Consider the following 24,902-nt stretch of genomic DNA (forward strand, 5'->3'; position numbering starts at 1 on the left):
GTTTGCCATCCTGCTGCATGAGCTGTGGGGTCTACCCACAAACCCTGTAGATACCCAAGAATCTGCATAGATCCAGGGGAATCTGTAGAAGATCCATTCACACAGCTCTGCCAGGTCAACAGCTTCATAAAGCAGGGACTCTTCAGGCTGCCCCCAAGGGAGACTCTTTGGAAAAGATAATACAGCCCTAGTCTGGGTTGTCTTCTCTGATTAATTTACACAGGACTGATGTGTGACCCTGATCCAACACCACCCACGTTTCTCTCGGCCTACTCCTTCCCTTTGTGCAGGGAGGCCTCTGCATGATCCAGAGGATGGGAAGGTGGTGGTGTGGGGGCAGATGAGCCTCCTTTTCATGTGTCAGGGGAAAGATGCACACGCAGAGTATTTCTTCCCTACATAGACTGAGGGGAAGGATCTGGCCCAATGTATTTTTGTTCTTGGACCAAACACTGCAGCTCAAACCTTGTAGAATTAATGGTCTAGGGAGAGAGCAGTTTGATTAGAAACGCCTGTTGAGATTTGTACTTTGTGGAAACCAAATACAGGCTGAGTAGAACTGGCAAAAATGGCTTCAGAGTTCTCTCCAGCTACCGTGTCCAGTGACTTCCAGAAAGGATCAAGAGGTGTGTGGGGTTTGAGAATCAACTTAGTGAGGCTCACTAAGGGAGCGTAAAAGGGGATGAAGTCTATTTTTAACCTAATAAACCATGAACTAATGAGTAGATCGGATTGGATTATAGGCATCAAGAACGGTGATCCACAGTGCAGACATTACCTTTCAAATGCTGGAGGACTGGAGGAATGTGGATCTGAACAGCATTACCAAACAAACTCTCTATACCATGGAGGATTCACGTGAGGAGCACAGAAAGCTCATCATACAATGTAAGAATAAAACCCACAAATGTGGTTCGGGGGACTCTGAACTGTGTTTCCTGTTGAATGCAAAACACCACAATAATAATAATGTTCAATTTTATAATAATTGCTTTACAGTCAATCAGTTTAATAATTGAGATATTGTAGCAATGTGGTAGCATATCATTACTGGCTACTGCTTGCTTGCTGCTCACATATGAAACACGTATCAAAAAGAAAGGTGAGCCAAAATCAAGATGTTCCACTTTGAGACATGGATATGGACAATGTTCTGTTAAAGAGATTATTTCTAGTCTTCCTAATGACTGATGCAGATCTAGGGCCCAATCCAAAGCTTATTGAAGTCAATGGAAGTCTGCCCATTCCCTTTAATGGGCTATGGATCAAGCCCCGAATCATTTTATCTGATAGAGTAGAATGATGGTTGTTTACCCAGTTATGCTATTATGGGATAACTGCCTTTTGAATGGCTTTGACAGCAGGGCCATTTTTGTTTGAGTCACTTCCAGAGGCTTGCTTTTTTTTAAAAGCACTGGTTTCACAAAGCACTTTTATCAGCAAGTTAGTCTCTGATTGGCTGAAGTTTTCTTTATGAACTTTTAGAAGTAAATATGTATCCCACATCCAGAAATCTGATTGGCTGACATAGACGCTGCTTGGTTTATTGAAGAACGACTTGTAGAAACCCTGGAAAAGTTGTGCTTTCTTAAAGGGGCAAGTTGGTTTTAGGGTAGGGTGACCAGATGTCCCAATTTTATAGGGACAGTCCCGATTTTGGGGTCTTTTTCTTATATAGGCTCCTATTACCCCCCACCCCATCCCGATTTTTCACACTTGCTGTCTGGTCACCCTATTTTAGGGGGAAAGCTCATCTATTCCATGTGTAAATAGTGACATAAGTTGCCCACAGAATGTGCATGTGATAGCCATTTCTAGCCCATAGAACTCTGACAACAAATGTGTGTGCATCCCTGGGTGTGCTACACTGAGATACTAAAAATGAGTATTCTTGTCTTTAGTAGCAGTCTCAACCTCTACCTCCAGTTGGAGTCCTCCTCCTTTCTTTCCTGAAGATGACAAAAATGCTCCCATCTACCTCACATCCCTCACTGACCTCTGAAAGACTCATCCCCAAGTAGGAAGAAGGCCCACATCTCCTGACCACCTTCTGCTGGCTCCATTTCCCAGAAGAGAACTGTTCTGGGATTCTTGCCAGTTCCTCCCAGCCCCTGAGTTTACCTCCTGATATGACCCTCCTGCCCACTAATGATTGAGGGGAGTGAGCCAGGAGCTGGCAGCAGTGAGAGGTTGAGAGTAGTGAGAATTCAGGACAGGACAAGGGAAAAAGATAAGCAGTTCAGGACAAGCTGAAGCCTAGAATCCAGGCTCATCCTGGTTCCCAGCAGCCAGAAAATCGCTCTTCTTCTTTAACCATCCTCATCATACACCCAAAACCCCTAGAAATTATCTAGTTCCCAAAGGGTTAATATTTAATACCAATAATGTTTCTGGCCCAGATTCAGGAGAGCATCCCCATTTAGGAAGGACCCTTAAGCAAGTGCTAAACTTTCAGTGCATATTTAAATCCCATTAAAGTTATGCAAGTGCTTAAGAACTTTCCTGAAGAGTGGATGGAATTCAGCATATAACTGCTTTCAAGAAGGGGCCAGTCTTAGCGGGAAGCAGTTTGCAACAGAAAGGGAGAAGAGAAAGGTGTGAAAGAAGGAGAGAGAGGAGAAAGACCAGAAGCAGTAACCCAACCCAGTGTACATGTTGAGGATTACATTGAGACAAAGGTATATATGTGATACTGACCTCAAGAGTTTTTTTCCAACTTTGCATATAGTTTCTACCTAGATGAAGATCACTTAAAGATCTGTAACCAAGGGTAAGTCTACAAGGAGCTAGTTCCAAAAGGTGAACCTTCTTTTTGGGGTGGTATTTTCAGCTCCCTTGCAGCAAATTCAGTACTGCTGTTGCAAGTCAGTATTTCCCCTTCTACTGGAAGGTTTACAGCAAGCTGGAAATTCGGCTTAATTCCTTTGAATCCTCCAGTAGTATTGCCTCCTCTCTGTCCTTCCGTGCACTCTTACCACTCTTGATAGATTTTTCCTCTGAATCACCAAGAACTCTAGGATAATTCTCCCATGTCCCGCCATTTCTTATGAGTATTCCAATAGTGCCTAGCAGCCATAGTCTGAATCAGAGATCACTGTGCTAAGCACTGTGTGCACACAGATTGAAAAGGTGTTCCCGGCCCTCTAAAGCTTGCCTCTCCGTCGGTGCTCAGTCTCATTTCAAATCCTGGTTGAAAACATAGGTAAGGGGAAGAGACAAAGACAAACTGTTCTGTACCTCTAAAAGGGACTGGTGTAGGTTGGAGTCAAGTGTTGGATGAAGATTCAGGCTGGTTCTTATTTCACCCAGTCCACTTTACTTATTTGCAACATGCACACGCACTCACACATGCATGAAAGTGTCACATTTTTGCAGGGTGCCTCCTCACATGGTGAAATTGGGCCCTCACTTTAGGATGATGGCATTGGGATTTCTTAATACACATGTCCAATGTAGGTTTCCAATGCTCCTTTACATCCTGCTGGTACTGGGAAATCCTGACACCCAGCCTCCCGAGGTTACAATTTCCAACTACAATAACTGGAAAAATATCTTCCAGATTGGCAGATTTCCACTGAACATGATAGTCGTTTGTTAGTAGAAAGTGGCTTTTCTTGTTTTTAAGAATAGAGCTACTTCTATCATGATTTTTCTCCAGTGCTCCATTCCTTCTGGCCTCTGCAGATGTGTCTGCAACAGCTGCTTTGGGGCAGATGGTAACTTTGCAATCAGCCCTAAGTAAGGGATAGTGCGTAGCGGCACTTTCCCAGCAGCTAACCAGACAACAAACTGGGACTCGGAGGATCATAGTTCCACTTGTGCTCCCCTACTCACTCACAGAGAATGTAGTTGAAGCATCTTACTTCCCCCTGTATGCCCAGCCAGGTACTGGATTAAGGAGGCAGAGCAAGGGCTCCTCCTATGCCCTGTTCCGTCCACCCTCTCCCCACTGGCTTGCTTGCAGTTAGAAGTATTGGACAAATAGAGTTCTCCCCTCTGCATCCAGGGTCCTAATACGAGCAGGTCTGAGTGGGAAAGGAAGGGGAGTCTTGCTCTCCATTGTTCCCCTGGGTGGCTGAATAACAATCTACCCCTTCGTAATTAAGTCTAAATGGAATCAATGCACAGTCATTTGTAAGGCAAGGAAACTCTTAAATGCATTCCTACTGGATCCGTTGCTTCAACTCATAACAATACTTCCCAATCTGCAGAGCCCAATCCAGGGTGGTGTTACAAAGAATGGCCATGCTGCTCAAGTGGAGAACATCCTTGTATTTTGCATTTTTTCTCCATGTCTCCTACACTCTTCCCTAGCTGCCAACTTTGCACTTTGCCTCCTCTCCCTGCCCCTAGCATCCACTCCAGTGGTGGGAAATTCCTCTCTCCTGCTGTTTATAATGAAGTATAAATGGACGTGCACAGCGCATTTAAATCACCCTGTGACACAGCCGGTATATAAGCATCTTTTCTTTTGATTTAGGGGACCATTTTTATAGCTCAGTTGCAGAGCAATTCCTTGAGATGCTCAGACACATGATTCCTTGTCTTCCAATAGCTTCTTCTCCTAAATAAATTGGAGATTCTCCTATTTAATTGACACATTTGAACGGGCCATCTGAATTTACTCTATATTTTTGAAAAAAATATTTGGAAGAGGATCGCCTGTCTGTCAAAACTCCTTTAGGTGTAGTCAGCATGACATTTGTGTTTTGGTAGTAAATCACTTCATAAAAGTACACTTAGTTGTTGTTGTTGCTTGTTTGACGTTACAAATAAATGACGGTTGCAGCTGAAGCACCTTTTCACAACTAAAGCATTATGCACTGGAGATTTGCTGACGAGAGGCCTATCAACAATACTCATCCATTGGGTGTTTAAAAGATTCTCTATGCATTTCTAAATCAATTTCATGCATGGCCTTTTTTCCTCATGAGGGTCAAAGCCTAGCTTACTGCTCTGCACTGTGAACACCATAAATGTGTTTTACTTCCGGGCATAGACAGCTGAAGCTTAAATCAACAGATGAATTTCAAATGATGGGCCAAGATCCTGCTCCCACTGAAATCCTTTTTAAAACTCCCACTGATTTCCATAGGAGCAGGATAGCGACCAAGCACAGTAATGGTTTCAACCTCTTTTATGTCTTAAGGTGTACATATATACATTTATAATTAAGTGACCAGTTGTAATTAGCTTAGCAAATTGGCGATGTATTACTGACTATTTTGTGACAGTGATTTTCTCTATTGTTTTAAAATGGAATTAAAGTCCTGATTTGGAGTATTTTTCTTTGTTTTTTAGTGTATCAGGAGTTTGATCATCTTTTGGAGGAGCAGTCACCCATTGAGTCCTACATTGAGTGGCTGGATTCCATGGTGGACCGATGTGTTGTGAAGGTTGGTAAATAGGAGTTAGGACCAGAGTCACTTAATGTGCAGTATAACCATGTGTAATATTTGTTTTAACAAAGCAATAGGTATTTAGTAGACACAGACTCAAGATGCAAAATCTGGATCCAAATTCCAGACTCAAAAGTCAGAGAGTGTTCAGATTCAAGGCTTTCACTCATTCCATTCTAAAAATAGGAGCCATTTGCAAAATTCGGAGCTGGATCAGAGTCAGATTTTCAACATTCCCAACATTCAAGGGTGTATGGATCTGAGGTGTTGGTTCAGACTCCTCTGTAGTGTATAGTGAATAATGTAGCATTGCAGGTGGAGATAATAAATTAATATGTCCTTTTGAGAGTTTAATGAAGTTAATATTTAGTCCAGCTGATTCATTTTAGTAAATAAAGGTTAACAGCTAGTTTATGCATCCGATGAAGTGAGCTGTAGCTCACGAAAGCTTATGCTCTAATAAATTTGTTAGTCTCTAAGGTGCCACAAGTACTCCTTTTCTTTTAGCTAGTTTATGGTTCAGCAAGGGATTAAGCTGGGTGATTTTTAGAGTTGCTCTGAAACAGTAATTGAACTCTGATCTAAATTTTAGTATTATTGGGTGGACACTTACTGACTGAACTCATGAGCACTCTCAGCCAATCAGACATCAGTACAATTTTATGCAGTATATGTAACTATACAATTTACCATATACTTTTAGTTTCTGTCTGTGAATGATAATACATTTTGTATTAGCATATTCTGTTGGAAAATTGCAACTCTGCTTCCAGAGTTCACTATTAGACCTTTGTAAATAACTTAAGAACACTTCATTAAACAATGGTTTCAGAGTAGCAGCCGTGTTAGTCTGTATTCGCAAAAAGAAAAGGAGTACTTGTGGCACCTTAGAGACTAACAAATTTATTAGAGCATAAGCTTTCGTGAGCTACAGCTCACTTCATCGGATGCAGTGAGCTGTAGCTCACGAAAGCTTATGCTCTAATAAATTTGTTAGTCTCTAAGGTGCCACAAGTACTCCTTTTCTTTTTTCATTAAACAATATTACCTCTTTTTCTGTTTGCAGAATGACCACAACTCCCCCCACCAAAAAAAAAAATTCCCAAATGTATCAATTGTTTGAAATTATTTATTTTTTAAAAAAATGTCTTTAGTCTATAGATTGCTATTTGAAATCACTATGAGTGGTTATGATGGATCATATTGGACGTGGTATTTTTTCTATTTGCTGACTAGATGAGTATAATTCTTAGGATCAACTGTGAATAGAGAAAATTAACGGGCCATTTCACCTTGAATAGTCCCTTGAAATATGTGTTAACTACTTATGCTAAAGGTTTCAGAGTAGCAGCCGTGTTAGTCTGTATTCGCAAAAAGAAAAGGAGTACTTGTGGCACCTTAGAGACTAACAAATTTATTAGAGCATAAGCTTTCGTGAGCTACAGCTCACTTCATCGGATGCATTTTCTGAAGTGAGCTGTAGCTCACGAAAGCTTATGCTCTAATAAATTTGTTAGTCTCTAAGGTGCCACAAGTACTCCTTTTCTTTTTACTTATGCTAAACAATCTGTTCCAGCTTGTATTTAGCTGTGACACTCTTAAGTTTTCCAGACCCGAAGAAGAGCTCTGTGTAAGTTCAAAAATTTGTCTGTCTAACCAACAGAAATTGGTCCTATATAAGATATGACCTCACCTACTTTGTCTCTCTAATATCCTGGGACCAACACAGTACTGGCTACAGTAACAGTTATAGAAAATGAGCTTTTGAGAGTGTAAATTTACAATATGCTTTCTGAGAAGTATAATTGTGAGTAAAACACGATCATCTGAGTGTTCACAGAAAGAAAATGCAAAGAGGATGTGAACGCACCAAGAGCCAATTAGTTTAAATTAATTAGATTAATACATTATTTTTGTAGTATATTCCCAGCAGTATTCATTATAAATTTTCTTCCTAAACTAGAGAATTGCCAAAAAGGGAGTCAAATTAAGATGAAGACCTGGATGTTGTTAGGCAGTCTGATAAATCCCTTCATTATTTATAATCCAAATGTTACTCTCCACAGGCATGAGCATTTTCTGTTTTAGGGATTATAATTTTATTGTAAGCTTCTTCTTCCTGCAAACTAATGTGCATAGAATTATCATTACAGGATGGCTTCATGTGTATCTGTTTTAATTTTTATCCTAATTTTCTTACAGTCGGATGTAGTTTTAGTGAAGGAAATGGATGGACACAGGCAGTGTTGGGCAGGGACAGACAATGGAAATGAAAATGAATGTTTATTATCTGTGTGAAATATATATATTTTCTTGTAGGTAGCTGCCAAGAGACAAGGCTCTTTGAAGAAAGTGGCTCAGCAGTTCCTCTTGATGTGGTCCTGCTTTGGCACACGAGTGATTCGGGACATGACTTTGCACAGTGCACCCAGCTTTGGTACTTTGATTTTAATTTACTGATTGGTTAGCACAGTAAAAAATGCTAGATCAAGAGCTGTCACACACTTTTGGGTGATGATCCCCTCTGATTTTCACATGTTCATAACTTTTTTTAAAAATCTCTTTTTGGGGTTGAAATTTTCAACAAATTTTCTGCCTCCAGGTCATTTTTTCTGTTGCTTTTGAACAAATTCCCTTCAGTTGTTTTTGATGTCCATAAGAGTGGAAGAATATAAAAGAAAAAAAAGATTGTCCTATTTCTTTTCACACAGAACTGTGCTTTGAAACCTGGTGTAAACAGTCTCTACTGAGGAGTATGTGTGTGTACAAATTGAATTAGTCAACAATAGGAATGATTGAAAATTGACTATTGTGCTTTTGTGTTTTCAAAAGTGTACAGTTGTCAATGTATGTTATTAGCAGACTAATAATAATGAGGATTGTGAGAGAGCAGCACTGAGCCACTAGCTTGTTTTCTTCCAGCAGTGCTTTATTGTGTTTTATTCTCTTAGGTGATGCTTAGATACAGGGGTGCTGGGCACCCCCAGAAGAATGTAGACCTATAGATAGAAAGCTTCTGAGCTTTGTTCAGGTACCAGTAAGCTGAGGGGAGCAGATATTGGAGGCAGGCAAGAACACTGTGAAGTCCCACATGGGGCACTGGGAAGCTGGCCATGAAGACTCAGTATTACTAACCCCAAGCAATCAAAAATTGTGTGTCAGGCCATACAAAATCATGGGACTGGCTTAAAAAAAAGTGTGTGTTTTTTTAAATGCATTTTGGGTGCTTTTATTTATCTTCTGGTTTTTGAATCTCTAGAGTGCATGTGGGTCACATTTTTAAGTTTTACTCCATGACCATAAAGGCTAGAAACTTACTTTTTTAATACAAGCTGAGATTCTCACATATTCACAAGCCGCCAGGAGCTGAGGCTTTAAGAAAAACACCAAATACCACACGACTCTTGATAAAATCTCAAGAGCTGACCTCACTGTCTTCTGAGAACCTTCAGGAGCATTATGATCTGTGGTTGGTCTTCATTGGTTTCCCCGTTGTCTGTTTCTTCTAAGCACAGCTTTTCAGCACGCACAAGAGTGAATCGCCACTCCTAGCAGGCAGTGGGATAGTGAAAATCCTTAAAAGGCCTCTGTGCACAGCTTTTGTATTCACTGGATTGTGCTGAAGTACCAGTGCACTGACCATGTTTGATATCTATCCCCTCTCATATGCGCTCTCCCCCTTATTCACCAAAACTCTTTTCACTGTGGAAATAGAGATTGCTCACATTGCTGAGCATTGCATACTTCTCTGCACAGTGCGGAAACCTCTTGGAACAAGTATTGAGAAAACACTGAGTTCTGAGCGTTTTGGCTCTCTGCAGCACTCAGCTGCAGGAGCAGCCTTTATACGCAAAACACTGTGTAAATTCAATGTTGAGGTCACACCGTTGAAATCATGAAACGTCAAAAATGCAAGTTAAGATTCCAAAAATTGTGCACTCTCTATCAAGCTGTACATAAGCACTATTTTAAATTCCTATTTAGGCTAAATATGTAGCCTGTAGAATACTGTTTTTTGTAAAATGTATAAAATAAAATATACAGGATGTGTAGTCACACACGTATACCCCTCTCTACACAAAATATATCTATTTAGATAGAATGGTGAATTAGGAAAGAGCATATCAGCAGCTACATGCAGTGTGCTTTCCATGGCATCTGGAGAATTACACTATACAATTCTAGTAAGACAGGTCTTAAATGCATACTCCATCTTAAAAGTATGTTTAAAATCAATTGCTGTCTCTTAAAAGTATTGGTAATTTAATTACATTTGTAGTCACCAGCTACATCTGTTAAGAGTCTGCTTTCAAATTATTATAGCACATGTAAAATCAGTATAAACTGGTTTTCTGAAAATAATGCATTTTAAAGGATATAAATAATATAGTATAGAATTTTTTAATGACTTGGGTTTGATAATGCTGCTTGCAGCAGTAGTGAACAGGATTATCATTTACGACTTCATTATGGCACTGTAAACTTCCTAAGGTTTTCTTATAAAAAGCCCATGTAAGCTTTCTTTCTTTCTACCAATACACACTGTCTCTGTGAATAAGAGCTTTTAGTTGTTTTTAACGGAACCCTTGAATTTCTCCACTCTGGGTCCAAAAGTGCAGGTCTATTGAAGTCAGTGGGAGTTTAGAATGAGCAAGGACTTCAGATCCTCAAAGGGGATGAGTACTGAAACCACATCCAGTCCCCAGTATAACAAAATTTGGCTATCAGTGCTCTCACTTCTCAAAAAGTGACTGACATGTTATTTAACAGCATCAACTGAATTATAATCTCTTGAATGGATGCTGTAATATTCTAATTATAAAGCCATTGTAAGGCACATTTGTATTGAATTATAGCTGAGCATGTTCCAAAAGTCTAATATCCTCTGAATTTAAACGTATCAGAATCAGATCTGAGGAACTTGTTGTGGGCTTAATTTAACTCAGTTCTTCCTCTCTTTTTACAGTATCATGCATTTTTAATGAGTACTATACAATAGAGGGAAACAAAGATGACACTGATATATTTTAGATATTGTCTCCTATTTAAATTTGTTCTTATCTTAGATGAAAACTTGTGTATTTTGGCTATATAAACAGGCACTGATTTTATTGATCATTCTAAGCAATAAACAACGCCAGATCTTTACACTGTTATTGTTTTAAAAAACAAATAAGCATTATTTGAGAGTGTATTTGAAACAAAAACATGACAAAAATCACTTATTTGATGCTGTGGTCATTCTTATATACAGTACAATATATTTTAGCTTTGTCATCATTTCATGATCTGGAAATTTGACTACAGAATGTTTCACGACATGTCACTGGGCTGGTAGTATATATCCTGAAATGACATGCAGATCTGACTCTGGGCAAAGCTTTTAAGTATGGTGCATGGCATGGGCAAGTCAAAACGATTCCTGGCAGACAAAAGCTCATCTCTCTCCTTTTTCTCTCCCTCTACCCGTCTTCTGTCTAGGCATATCAAAGGCACAGTTGGTGGCAATGTTTTGGTAATGCATCCTGTGTATTAAAACAACTAATTAGTAAAAGGAGCCTTCCAATCTTCCCCAGATCTATATATCTCTGTTTTACGATACTTGTACATAATTCCTGGCTTTTGTGAATAGCTGCTGATGTTTACTGTGTATTAGCTGGATAGAACAGCTGTAATAATGTCCTGATTGCATTCAATTGGTCTTTTTGAAAAGAGAGTCAAAAGCAATTTATTATTGTAGGTACAGTATCTAGGGGGACTTTTTATCTCTAACTAAATGAATATATATTTTATGAGACACAGATGAATCCTCTTCAGTACCTATTTGAAAGAGCCGATCATAGGTCCCTGCTAAATACAGTAGCTTGCAAAACATAAAATATAAACATAAAGTATATACATGAATAGCTGCTCAGTTGTACATGAATAGCTGCTCAGTAAGTAACTGACGTGCATATCCTGAAACTGGTTTCATTTTATATCTTACATTTAACTTAATTAATTTAAAATGTAAAATGATTGCATTCATTTGATACAACACCCTTTGATACAGAGTGTCTCATAAATTCTGTCTCAAACATTCTACAGAATTAAAAAATATTGAATGGTAAAAGAAGAGAGAAATTCAGATAGAGACAAGGGGACCAGATAATTTTTTAAATGGTGTACTCAGTATTATCAAGCCCAAGTGTTCAAAAATCAAGAGTTAGTCCCCAAATATCATGAGATTTAAAAAAATAATAAATCTTGGGTTCTTAGTGTTTGTCTTCTAGCATGTGAGCCTTAGTGTTCCTACTTTCAAGGGTTTCTCTGCAATCGTAGGGCTAGAAACTTTCTTTTATTTTTTAACGAAAGATGAGATTGTCATGTAATTACCTGTTTCCAGGAGCAGGGGCTTGAAGGATGAACACCAAATATCCTGAGATTTGTGATTAAAATTGTGAGACTTGGAAACGCTGAATATTAGCCTGATTTGCCTCTTGTCCGGATCAGTAATGACTCCATTGAAGTCAACAGAGGTACAAACTTGTGTGAGACGAGAACCAGGCTTGTTCTAGGATGTAATGCTCCAGTTTTACGCTGGTGAACCCCAATGGAGTTACATCAGTATTAAACTGGACTAACACAATGGTCAATCAGGCCCATTGTGTTCAGAATACTTCTAAACAGAGTAGGATTCTACAACATTGTAATTTTGATGTTAAGCATTTTGAAAATAGCTATCTTATTCCATTTGCAGTTATTACAAGACTTCCAGTTCAAAAACTTTATAAAACTAAACAGCTACAGGCTTGGCTAAGACTCTTCACTACATTGCACCTTATTAGTCATTTTAATTTCTGTAAGATGGCTGTGAAGTATACAGTTTTGATTTGCACAGGTGTAAATGATCACAAAAGTAGAGAATTAAGCCCTTTATATTCACCAGTGGAAGATTATTTGCCCATCACTACGCATGTGCTCTATTTATAAAAATGTCTGATGTTTTTGTTTTTGGTCTTGCGCCAAGGACACAAAGAATCTCTTCTTCCCTCAGTGTGCATGCATAACTCCCATGAATGACAATGGAAGTTACGCATGTGTGCATTGAGAGAATGGAACACAAAGACTAGAGCTGTCGCAACTGAAGAAGAGTGTGTGCACAGTTGCTTTGAAAGCCTAATTACGAGATAGCATTGCATTGCATTGCATAATGACATGGGGCCTTTCAGGCTGCTTCTCCTACACTCCACTTGTACAGTATATACGAGCAAAGAACAGCATATTTATGGAGCAGCTGTAGGCACTCGTTAGGGTAGAAACAAGCTTCCCAATATAAGCTCAGCTTTCAGCTTCCTCCTCTAACTTCCTCCAAAAAAACAATCATTCTGAAATTACTTATGTAGCATCCCATTCCAGGGAAGGATTTTGTCTTAAAATTTTGGTAAAAAATCAGTAAAGAAATTTGAAAGTTTTGGACCAGATCCTGGGCTGTGACCAAGGACCTGCCTATGGGAGAGAGAGGCTCTCTCTGTCCCCAGCTGCCATCTTTGTGAGCAGTGAGCTGACATCTCTTGGCTTTTAAGAAAGGGGCCCGTTGGCAGGACATTCTTTTGTGAGGGGCCCTCCATTTTGGAATTCACCCTCCTGTTATCCCTAGGTTTGGAATCGACAGATCTATTGATATTCAGAGCACAACGAAAAAGCTATCTCTCTTTCCAGGTTTTGAGGAGTGATGAGTATATTGAGAGCTTGTATTTGTGGTCGGGGGATTTGGGGTCTATGGGTGGAGCTGATTTCTGATTTCTTTTCAGCTGGCTATTTTCTCTGGTGTTGGGGTAGCTGGTGGGTTTACTTTTATTCCAGTCTGACTGTATTCACTCCTGCCAAAGGTACTTAAAGCCTTTGATAGGCCTTTTTAAATGTACCATGGAAGTACAAATAAATATATCTAAAATTTACTAATCATTGGTGGAAAGCCAATATAAAAAGAGCAAGTTAAATTTCTCACTAAAGTGACTCTTCATTTAAAAAAAAAGTGAAATATTCACCCAGCTCTGTTGTATAATATAGATAATACAGCTGGTTGAAAAATATTAACCCCAAATATCAAAGTTTCTGTTTTGCAGTGGTTGATACAGACCCATTTTTCTGTTTTGTATAAAACCAGTTTATTGCAACTTTTGTCTAAAGTGTTATCTAGATGTTTATGCACATTTTTTGTTTATCAAAGAGCAGTTTTGGTAAATGAAAAATTTTGAAGATATTTTGATTAAAAAATCAGTACAAATTGTGATTTAAATTTTTACAAAAAATGTCATGGGAAATTTTTTAAATTACAGAAAAGAGGGTCAACATGTCTTTGATTTTTTTTCATTGCAAAAAGATTGGTTTTGGAAGAAAAAACATTTAGTTTTAAAAATATATATATCATTCATCTCTAGTAGATGCCAGTATGCTCTTCAGACAAAGTAATCTGTCTTGATTTTCTTCTTTGCTTCCTATCTTCTATACACTGCTGAATCTGCCCAGTGATAGCATATGGACATGTCTACTTCTCACTCTGAGTCCTTACATAAATTTTTAAATCTGTCTATAGAGGCTAGAGGAAAAGTCAATTTTTCTCCAGTACTGCTTCCCTCATGTCTGTTCTCTGCTTCTTGGCATTTCTCTAATTGAACTGAGACCTGAAACTACACGGGAAACTCTTCTTTCCCTGTCCAGATCCATATCTGTATAGCATGTCTCAAATTGCCTCCCAGGAAGTGGTTTGCCGGGAACCACCAAGAAATGTGCTTGGAACTTCCAAGACTGATAGTTGTTAAAGATAGTGATGCCTGTCCCTCATGCTGGGAGATCGCAGGCAAAGCCAAAACATTCAGTACACTTCCTATTCCAGTTGTAGTAATGTGGTACTTAATAACTTGACAGATGCCTCATGTGGAAGGGCTGATGCCAGAGATATTGATGCTACTTTGGTTGGCTGAAGCCTTTCCATGTGGGGCATCCCACAATTGTTGCTAGCATGTTTGGGAAGTAGTGGAAACCTCATCTGTCAAATTATTCAAAGATAGACTGGATAAAACCCTCAAGATGTGCCATAAGGATGGACTTTTTTTTACTTAAGTCTTTTAGTCTCTCATTGATATCATTGTGACGTATACCTTCTCTAATGTCTTAGGTAGCTTGGAATTGTCATGCCAGAACATATCATTGGTCTATCCCATTCAGTATTCTACATCTGTCAGTAATCTGATGCTTCAGAGAAAGGCAGAAAAGTATGCTATACTATTCTTGGCCAATTTTTCAATGCTAGGACGTGAGAGCAAAATGTTTATTTCCAGCTCTCAACTCGGTGACCAGTTTACATCCAAAAGTGTGCTGATTCTTAACACTTGTAATTTTTAACCTATTAGTCTAACCACAAATATAATTTACCTCCAGTCGTATAATTATGAAAAATGAGAAAGTTCCTTATTTATACATTCTTCAGACTGTACCTATCCTGACTGACAATGCTTCCTGTTAAAGCAACTTATTTTAAGGTGTTTGGGCATCCTATCATACACGAATAATGGCTTTGATTCTTGGCAACATTAATGACATTACCAGAGAGTTGGGAAGGAAATGTTCTGGCTTTAAAGGTCCTATATAAATGGTACCAATGCCCAATCAACTGAAAAATGCTAACAAAAAGATAATCAGACTCTTGCTGGGAAGATGCTGAAGGAAGACTGGGGTCCAGGTCCTGTAGTTTCTTACCTTCACCATATCCCTCCCTTTATCTTTCTAGTTTAAAGCCCCCATGGACAATCCAGCTAGCTCAATAATACTTTGTGCTAGTGCATTTGACTGGGAATAGATTTTTATATTTTGATTCATTTCCTGCTTTCCCAGACCACCCCATCTGACTTAGTGCTTGCTTGGATATAGGAGAAAGAGCTTGGTCCAAAAGGCAATTCTTGCTCAAGATTTATAATTACTACAGAATGATAGTTATTTGTCAGGACACTTTTCTCAGAAACCGGACCCCAGAGACACAAATTTAACTTCTGAGAAATTATCCCAGAATTCACATCATCTGTATAAATCCAGGACAAGTACACTGTGGCAATCAGAACCCAGACACAAAAACACCCTCCCCTCTTAACTTGCCTTTAACATTGACAGATGACTCACTTTTCAGTAAGAGACATGGTTCAGTAGCAGGACTATACAGGGGCCAGTGGTATTCAGTGATTTGGGGTTTTTTTTGGTAATACTGTAATAATTTGTGTGATAAATGTATTGAGACCATTAATTGCTTTTATGTTTGTTCATATTATTTCATTCTCAGGGTCTTTTCACCTTATTCACTTGATGTTTGATGACTACGTATTATACCTGTTAGAATCACTGCATTGTCAGGAGAGAGCTAATGAGTTAATGAGGGCAATGAAAGGAGAAGGAAGCACAGGTGAGTTTTTCTTAGCAGTACCTTACATACCTTCTATAATTTTATTCTTTGTGATTCACCCATTTCTGTACATGGGCATTTCCCTATCCCCATTTATCCTAATCAGGCCTTTCCAGAAGGAATGTGTCATTTTTCAGCTCTATTACGTCAGACAAGTCAATTATGAGCCTGTCTGGTTAGTGAAAAAAGAAAAGGAGTACTTGTGGCACCTTAGAGACTAACAAATTTATTAGCGTATAAGCTTTCATGAGCTACAGCTCATTTCACCGGATGCATACAGTGGGGAGATTGAGTGTCCTGAAATTGATTTTTAATTAGACTGCCTGCTTATTGCTGTAACTATTGAGTTTAGTTATGAAAGTCTGAAAATTCCAACTCCTAAACCTGTATTGGAGATTTCAGCAAGGGAGTTTTATACTGAATGTTCACATCAACTAACCTATAAAACCACAGTCACATTTAAGTGACATGTGTCTTGATTCCCCTCTCCCTTACACTGGCTTTACAATAATATGTCCACTGTCTGTGGTCGGGTTATTCCTGATTTTACACCACTGTGTCTGAGAAGAGAATTGGGGTGAATGACTTTCATTGGTTAGGATTAAACCCAAAGCTCTTATTTATGATATACTGATGTTCAACTTCCAAAGAAAAAAATCTACATTATTAGTAGAAATACAGATGCCAGATACCCAGTGCTGTATGCTCAGGTACTTCAGTACAGCCCCAGCAGTGTGGAGACCACCTGTAACCTCCCAGTTCAGGATGCATGTGATGAAAAAGAGTCCTCAGCAGGCAGAGAGTCAGTGGAGCCAGCTTCCATCCCTCCCTGAAGCTACAATTAATTTAAATGGGTGTTGTATGGCTAAATCCCCTAGCTGGCTTTTGAAAAGCTCACCCATCCATTTTAGCATAGACTAAATTTGAAACCTAAGGTTTGGAAGGATGATCCAGTAGTTAGGCTGCTAGCCTGTGACTTGGAAGACCCAGGTTCAAATCTATGCTCCACCACAGACTTCCTGGGTAATTAATTTATCCTCTCTGTGCCTCAGTTCCCCAGCTGTAAAATGGACATGAGTACCTCACACTGATGTTGTGAGGATAAGCATGTTAATGATCAGGAGATGGGGCCATGAAAATGGGGCCATGAAAATACCTACGATAAAGACAGATTTATGTAATTCCTCCACACACCAGAGTTTACATCTAAAATTAACTTTTCTAAGTGATCTATTTCATAGGGTTCCACGAGCCGTATTTAACAACATTTTTATGACCTGTCTCCCAATCTTCAGCAGAAATACGAGAAGAAATTATATTGACAGAACCTGCTCCTCCATCTCCTTCCCCAGTGCCATTCTCTCCAGCTAAATCTGCCACCTTGGTGGAAGTGCCGTCTGCACCCTCACCTGCGAGCAGTCAATCCCCAGAGTACGCTAGCATAGCAACTACAACAGGTAGGTAGGCTAAGGATGGCTAGTTCTTGCATTCTTTTTTCCAAAAAATTGTTGTCAAAAAATCAAAAGCCTGCAATAAAAATTATGAGCAATGTGTCAATGGACTAAAGCATATGTTCCGTATTTATAATTGTAAACAGATATTTTCTTTATATCTTGCCAAACATGACATACAGTGCAATTGAAAAAGGATCCAACGTGTGAATGGATTCCTGGACATCAAGATATAAATTTGTAAAAGCAGATGGAAATCTCAATACATTATGGACTCTGTGCAGATGTCTGTGGCCCTTAGAAGAACAGGGCCACAATTTTGTTCCAAAATGTTTTCAATCCTCAATTTAAAATCGCATATTTCTAGCAATACTTTAAAAGAGGCTTTTCTAAATACAGCACTTTACAGGGCTTCTCACAACAAATTTTGGGGTGGCCTCAGTGTGTGGCCACCAACTCTTGCTGGTAGTCACGCAGACACTTTTTCCTAAAATTATTTATTTTTTCTAAATTAATAAAGTAATATGCACATATATACATCTAAATCATTGTAATTTATGTAAGGTTTTGGGCTTTTTTTGCGGACTCAATAATAAAAATAATGCACAGTTATCTCTATTCTTGACTGGACCTAACGGAATAGAAACACAAATAAGGTGCTTTGCATGTTCTTGTCTTTTTTTATTATTGTTTCTTTTGCTTTTTTGGTAAAAATGGTTGTACTACAATTCTGAAATAAATTTTAAAATGCTTTCACATAATAGAAGTCCAAATAATAATGAAAAACGTATCTGGGCGCCTTGGGTCTGGGGAGGGGAGAGTGGGGGAGGATGCTCAGGATGGCTGAGGGGAGGGGAGGACACGCCTCCCCCCCCCCCGGCCTCCTCACTCTGCTGCTGGTTCGCCACTCACCTCCTTACTCCCCCACTGCTCGCCTCCTCATCCCCCCTTGCCTTCTCACCTTGCTCCTTAAGCGTTGTGTGTCTCACCTGTGCCTCCAGAGAGGCGGCGCATGCAGCAACAGGGAGGAAGAGCAGTGTTCCCACTAATTTTTCCCACCCATGTGCGCCATTATGGAGGTGATGTGTGACCTTCACCTTCATATTGGTGCACAAAGCCTTCATATTGCTGCACAAAACAAAATTCATGTGATGGGGGTAGGGCTGAGGGGTTTGGAGTGTGGCAGGGCTGGAGCAGAGGGTTGGGGTGCAGGGGTGTGAGGGCTCCAGCTGGGGGTGCAGGCTCTGGGATGGGATTGGGGATGTGGGGCCGGTCCCCAGGCGGGTTCCCTGAGTGCCTGTGCAGTGCTAAATAGGCTGCTGCGCGGCTGTGCAGCTTACATGGAACTTGGAGGGGCTGATGCTTCCCCTCCCCCACAGCCCAGGAAACTGCTGTGGCCACAGGGAAACCCCCTAGTGGCCGCATGCAGCCACTGTGGCCACATGTTAGAAATGGTGCTTTAGAACACGGTCAATGACTTAACATGCACTTTTTCTCTAAAAATGGACACAGTCTGAATGGACCAGATTTATAAAGCTATATAGGCTCTTAGCGGGATTTTCAAAAACACCTCAACTCCCAATTCCCAATTGTAATAGATCCTGTCTGCATCTTCAGGTGCCTAAATCCTTTAAAAATCTGGCTCAGTTTTCTAGGGTTTGTTTTGTTTTTCTGTTTTAACGCTTTGTTCATACCTTTCAACATCTTACAAGGACAGAATTTGGAAATGAAGGCCTGTGGCTTGTATGCAACTGCATGCCTATAACTGCACATATAATTATAGCAGTTTCAGGAACACACTGTGTATCAAATGGGCATGTAAAAGTCCTAATTAATAATTTGTGCATGAAGATACTCAGTTTGTGACTCGGGATTGCAAAAACTGCAAATGAACCAGTAGGCACACAACTGGCTTGCAACTTGGTGTATACAAGTGGGCCTCTATACTCTGCATGTTAAATTCCTCTCATAGGCTTTCTGATATGAAAGACAGATTGTACATTCTGGAGGTGGTGGCCAGGGCCAGTCATGACCTTCAAGTCTGTGGGGTCAAAAATATTTTGTTTTCCTAATTTGAGTCTACAAATGCAGGAAAAAAGTCAGGAACTTGAATGATTGCAGAAGACATTCCAGGCACCCGATGCTGCCCTGGCTACTCAGTGGTGGAATGAATGATATAACTTTCACTTTTGGAGGACTCTAGAGTAGCAACAAAAGCTTCTAGAAAAATGCCAGGAAGTGGCAATTTACCGTCCTAGAGAATCAGACAGTAGTTAAAGGACTAATAAAGGTTTCTGCCAAATCTTTTTCATGCCTTCAAAGACATCCCAGGGAACCACAGTGTGTATTTGTGGCTGAAATAGGTTTAAGAGCATTTTAATCCTACATAGCATTGTGGAAACCTCAGGTTTGCTTGTTGTTTGAGACTTTAGAATCATAGTCTAAAGTTTAGACTATATTTGGCATGAAAATACAACAATCCCATGTCCTGAACAGCAAGACCACAAGACCAGAGTCATGTGGTTCTTGGACATGAAGGGTGAGTACCACTGTTCCCTCTAAGCTGTGTGCATGTGCACACACACACAGATCCTAAACTCCACACATGCGGCGAAACACCGTGCACACAAAAAATGAAATACTACATCGGAGCCAGGCTGAACTATCATTTACAGGTGACTTTTGACATTGTTCGCCCACCATCTATCAACACAGCCAGATTCTACTAGCTGGCAAGGGGGGGAAAGGGAAAGGAGGGCAATGAATCGTACCCCTTCCCGCCAGCATTTTGAATGTGAAACGTTGATCACGTCGGGACCCACACATCTCCTTGTAGTCTGTTCATTTGGCTGTGTACAAACTCAAGTATGTGCGAATAAGTCAAAATGCCTGGCCGTAGTTGCTAAGGAACTGCAAAGATTTCCCAGAAATGAACAAAGGTAAGTGTTGTTTTTGTGACTGAAATCTTTCAAAGGCATTGGACTTCATTCATTTTCTCATGATGTTTTACCATTCTTCTGCATTTTTTTGCTACAGATGTATGAATCTGATCGGAGCTATGCACAAACTTCCGGTATCCTGATCTGAATGATCTCCCATTTGCCTTTTCGTCGAGTCACACTGTTAAGCACATTGAAATAGTAACCATTTCTTAAAAGTATTAATTTTAAATAAACCAATCTGGTAAAAAATCAATCCCAAAATGTCACTATCTAGAGGTCTAAAGCGTAAAAGAACAGTGACTTCATTTAATTCTGGATGGCTGGATGAGACTATAGAGACGGTTACACCGAAGTCACGTAGGCCTGGGCTACACTGGCGGGAGGTGGGGGTGGGGGTTGAACTAAGATACGCAACTTCAGCTACACTATTCCTGTAGTTGAAGTCGAAGTATCTTAGTTCGACTTACCTGGCCGTCCTCACAGCAGCGAGTCAACCGCGGTGGCTCCCCTGTCAACTCCGCTTACTCCTCCTGCCGGGGTGGAGTACAGGCATCAATTCAGGGATCGATTTATTATGTCTAGATGAGACGTGATAAATCGATCCCCGATCAATCACTACCCGCCGGAAAATGTACCCATAGCGTAATGCTTGTTAAACTTCGTGAAATATTCACATATGATGAGGACAATGGAGTGGTTTGTGTATATTGTTGAGATGCCAGAGATTCGGGAGAATTTTCAACAGGAAGAATGTGGAACTATTTATGGAAGTTGGATTTCTTAAAGCGTCATCTGTCAAGTAAGTCTCATATAGATGGTATAACAAGACTTAGGCCTGGCCTATACTGGGGGGGGGGAAGGGTGTTCAAACTGAGATACGCAACTTCAGCTACACTATTCACGTAGCTGAAGTTGAAGTATCTTAGTTCGACTTACCTGGCCGTCCTCACGGCAGCAAGTCAACCGTTGTGGCTCCCCCGTTGACTCCGCTTACTCCTCCTGCTGAGGTGCCGTACAGGCGTTGATTCGGGGATCAATTTATCGCGTTTAGACGAGACATGATAAATTGATCCCTGATAGATCGATCACTACCCTCCGATCCGGCAGGTAGTGGAGACTTACCCTTTAGAAACAAAACCTGTCCCTGTTCACGGAGTGGATTGCTTAGCATGATTCTTGAAAGTCCCAGTGAAAAGCAGAGGAGGCAAATTAATTTTGAACACAGGCGCTCAAACCCAGAAGAAATCAAGGTACTTATTGACAGTGTGTTGTTAGCTATTAAAATTAACAGCTCAGTGCTTTCTGTTCAGGATATTAATGACCATATGGAAAAGTATGTGCATATACCAGTGAGCCGGAGAAGTAAAAATTATGCTTTTGAATTTCTTTGAAATTTAAATTTGAAATTGTCAACTGCATTGTCCAAAATGACCTCATGCATGAAATAGCATCGGCAATGTTTCATACTCTAGCTGTTGATGAAAGCACTGATATATCCATTAACAGACACTTGATGCTCTACTTTAAATATAGATCCATAATTCTGCAGACTATAAAACTTTGTTTGGTGGACTATTACAATTGCAAGAATGTGATGCTGTTTCAATAGTGTCTGCAATCAAAGAGTTTTATAAAAAAACACCATCTTGAGCTCATGAAAATGGTGATGTTCATATCTGATGGTGCCTCCATGATGTTGGGCAAACTCAATGGCGTGGCGGCTCATCTGAAATGTGATATTCCATACTTAGTCCAGCAACATTGTGTTGCACACCGGGAAGACTTGGGGATTTCCGATGCATTGAAAGAGGTCAAGCTGATAAGAGACATCGAAACTTTAATGAGAACTGTCTACACGGTGTTCTGTCAGTCATCCAGGAGAAAATGCAAATTTCACGAAATAGTGGATGCTTCTGAATGTGAGTCAGTGGCTTTCAGGGTACTCAGTGAAGTGCGCTAGTTATCTAGGCACTTTGCACTTTGAGCAATTATTCGCAACTATAATCCTCTTCTGGAATATTTTGAGCAAGACAAAGATACTGATCCAGTTTTTAAATACTGCCACAGAAAGCTGAATACCATGGAATACCAACTAACATTAGAAGTTTTGAATGATGTTTTGTCGGAGCTGATTTCACTATCCACGCCGCTCCAGAAATGGGGCCTTACACCTCTTGAAGCATTTCACCTTGCTTGAAGTAAACTGAACAAGATCAGGAGACAGTACCTTGGAGATTCCGTCTATGGAGTGACAAAGTTAAGGCTCTCTTAGATATGAGCTCTCAAGAAAATAATGAAATTGATACCAGTTCCATAATAACTTTCCCATAATAACTTCCATAAACTTCTTGTGTGCACATTTGACAGACAGGTTTCCAGAGGATGAAGTCCAGGAGTGGTCTGCTTTGGATTGTGCAGTAATAGTTAAGTGTGACTTCAATTTTGGAATTCATCAGGTCAAATCCCTATGTTCAAAATACAAAAATACACTTTCTTGCTGAAGAGATTGTTATAGTCAGTCAGTACAATGACTTCAAGTTTGCAGTAGCTGAAAGAATCAAAAGCCAATTGATTTTAAGTTTCCCAGATATGGTGACATTTGCTCACCAGAACGAACGTTTCAGGATCTTGCAAAGTTGATGGATATTGGAGGAACATTCCTCTAAAAAACAAACTACGGAATTGTTTACAAGTAGATCATTTGGACATGCTGATGTGTATTAAGAGTTACCAGCTGCATGGAGGACTGATAGATCTGGACAGAGTTTATATTGAATGGGCAAATGAAAAGATCTCAGGGGAAAAACAGTAAGATTAGTTTAGCAGTCTTTGACATTTTGACCAATAAGGAAATTAAAATGCATTTGTAATTACATATCTTATTCTTGGCTGATAATCATTTATTGATATTTTTTAGGAAAATTTTAAATTTAAAACACAAACTCTTGTTTTTCTTCTTTTACTTATGATGTCTCTATCTGAAAACCCCTACAAATTGACATAATGGCATACTTAATAAATTGTCTTTATTTATATGTTTATCAAAATCTTTTCGGACATGTGTATAGAATGAAAGGTGAAAGTGGACACCAACTGGCAGAAGCCTATGGACTGATAATGATCATGATTAATATGTGCTTGATATATGCTCGTGATTGTCTATAAAAAAAGATCATAAAGCGTAATGCTTAAAACTAACTTCTGCTTCATGAAGAATGGTTCAATTTCCTTTTTCTAAGTATTTAAAAACGACATTTATTTTATAAATTTTATAGACATGGTGTAAAACTATTATTTTCACAAATTATAAATTAAAACTTTTTAAATGTATAAGCATTTTACTTGCTTGGGCGCATTTGCCTCATGGTGCACAAATTTGAACTCTACTTCAAAAATTTTCACAGAAGAAATGTTTTGCACACATGGCCTGTCAAAAATTAGAGGGAACATTGGTGAGCACAAAAGAAAATACACTGTTTGAATGAAGCAGCATGCTATGTGCTCTCCCCGGTACAGACTTGAGACATAGATTTTATGAATAATTTGATTTGTAGATGTTAAGACCAGAAGGGTCCATTGTGATCATCTAATTGGGCCACCTTCATAGCACAGGCCAGAAAACCTCCCCCATTAACAAGAAATTGAAAAGCAGGTAACTGTGTGCTGCCCCTCAAAGGAGAGACCTACAAAATGAGAATGGTCTGAGGTGGTAAGAGTGGGGAACGGGGAAGGGACTCACACTGACATTATGTTAATTTATTTGTACTTTAATTATGTTTATTAAGGTGCTTGAGTGATTGTCTCTCTCCTGCTATGGCCCTCCAAGGCTGAGGACTGCTAGGGTGAAGCCTCAGGATGGACACAGGGACTATGGCTAAGGAACCCACCATCTGAGCATTTCTACCACAGCCTGTCTTAGCTAAACCTCCATGGAAGACCTTTCTGCTACAGTTCATCTTTGATCATTACAGTCTCCTTTTTCACCAGCTCTTCATTTCCCCTCCTCCCCCACCTCCCTCATTTTCTCCCCATATTCTTTTGTTTGGCAGAACTGCTACTTCTCTCTGACCATTGAGCTCAGCTTTATTTTAATCACCATTATCTTAATTTTTGTCTAGAACGCAACTTATATGAATAAGGGTTCATATAAGTAAAGTAATACAGAACCAGAAACATTGCAGCTGCAGGAATTGGTTGTATTTTACTTTGTGTGTGCTAAGGACGTATTATAAACCATCTTGGCTAATCAATGTGCCATAGCTCTAGGGTATCAATTAATAGAGGGTATATTCTGCAGTTTGTAGAAAAATATAATAGGAAGTTTTTAAAAACATTAGAGGGACATCAAAAAAAATTACCAAAAACTGGTGGTGATGTTGATGCAGATAATATTCCAGACTATGAAAAATATAAAAGGCATTTGTGTGGAAAGTTCATGTACGTTGATGATAAAATAAAAAGGGGAGGTTTTTTAATAAAAATGTAAAAGATACTTCTTATCCATGTTTTTCTTGATTCTAAGGGCTGGTCTACACTAGAAAGGTTTTACTCATTAACTACACTAGCATAGATAAAGTAGCAAAATGCCCCTAGTGTGGATGCTGTTATTCCGTATAAAAATGCTGATTTTTAGCTATAAAGCCTAAAGTTTATTTCAGTTTAGGAAGGGGAATAA

General features: G+C 39.5%; 1 protein-coding gene across 3 annotated transcripts in view; it reads left to right on the top strand.

The window, feature by feature from the left end:
• Positions 1 to 24,902, top strand: part of RFX4 (regulatory factor X4) — a 132,861-nt gene that overhangs the window by 76,010 nt on the left and 31,949 nt on the right. The window contains exons 11-15 of one of the 3 annotated variants that reach the window (XM_038387701.2): positions 744 to 888; positions 5,302 to 5,396; positions 7,719 to 7,836; positions 15,715 to 15,834; positions 17,133 to 17,291. In XM_038387701.2, coding sequence (XP_038243629.1) covers positions 744 to 888; positions 5,302 to 5,396; positions 7,719 to 7,836; positions 15,715 to 15,834; positions 17,133 to 17,291 — 637 coding nt within the window. Of the gene's footprint in view, positions 1 to 743; positions 889 to 5,301; positions 5,397 to 7,718; positions 7,837 to 15,714; positions 15,835 to 17,129; positions 17,292 to 24,902 lie in introns of all 3 variants that reach the window. The other 2 variants (XM_038387700.2, XM_043519619.1) reach the window with 2 other exon arrangements.

Source organism: Dermochelys coriacea, chromosome 1 (assembly GCF_009764565.3).
Source record: "Dermochelys coriacea isolate rDerCor1 chromosome 1, rDerCor1.pri.v4, whole genome shotgun sequence".
Classification (NCBI taxonomy): domain Eukaryota; kingdom Metazoa; phylum Chordata; order Testudines; family Dermochelyidae; genus Dermochelys; species Dermochelys coriacea.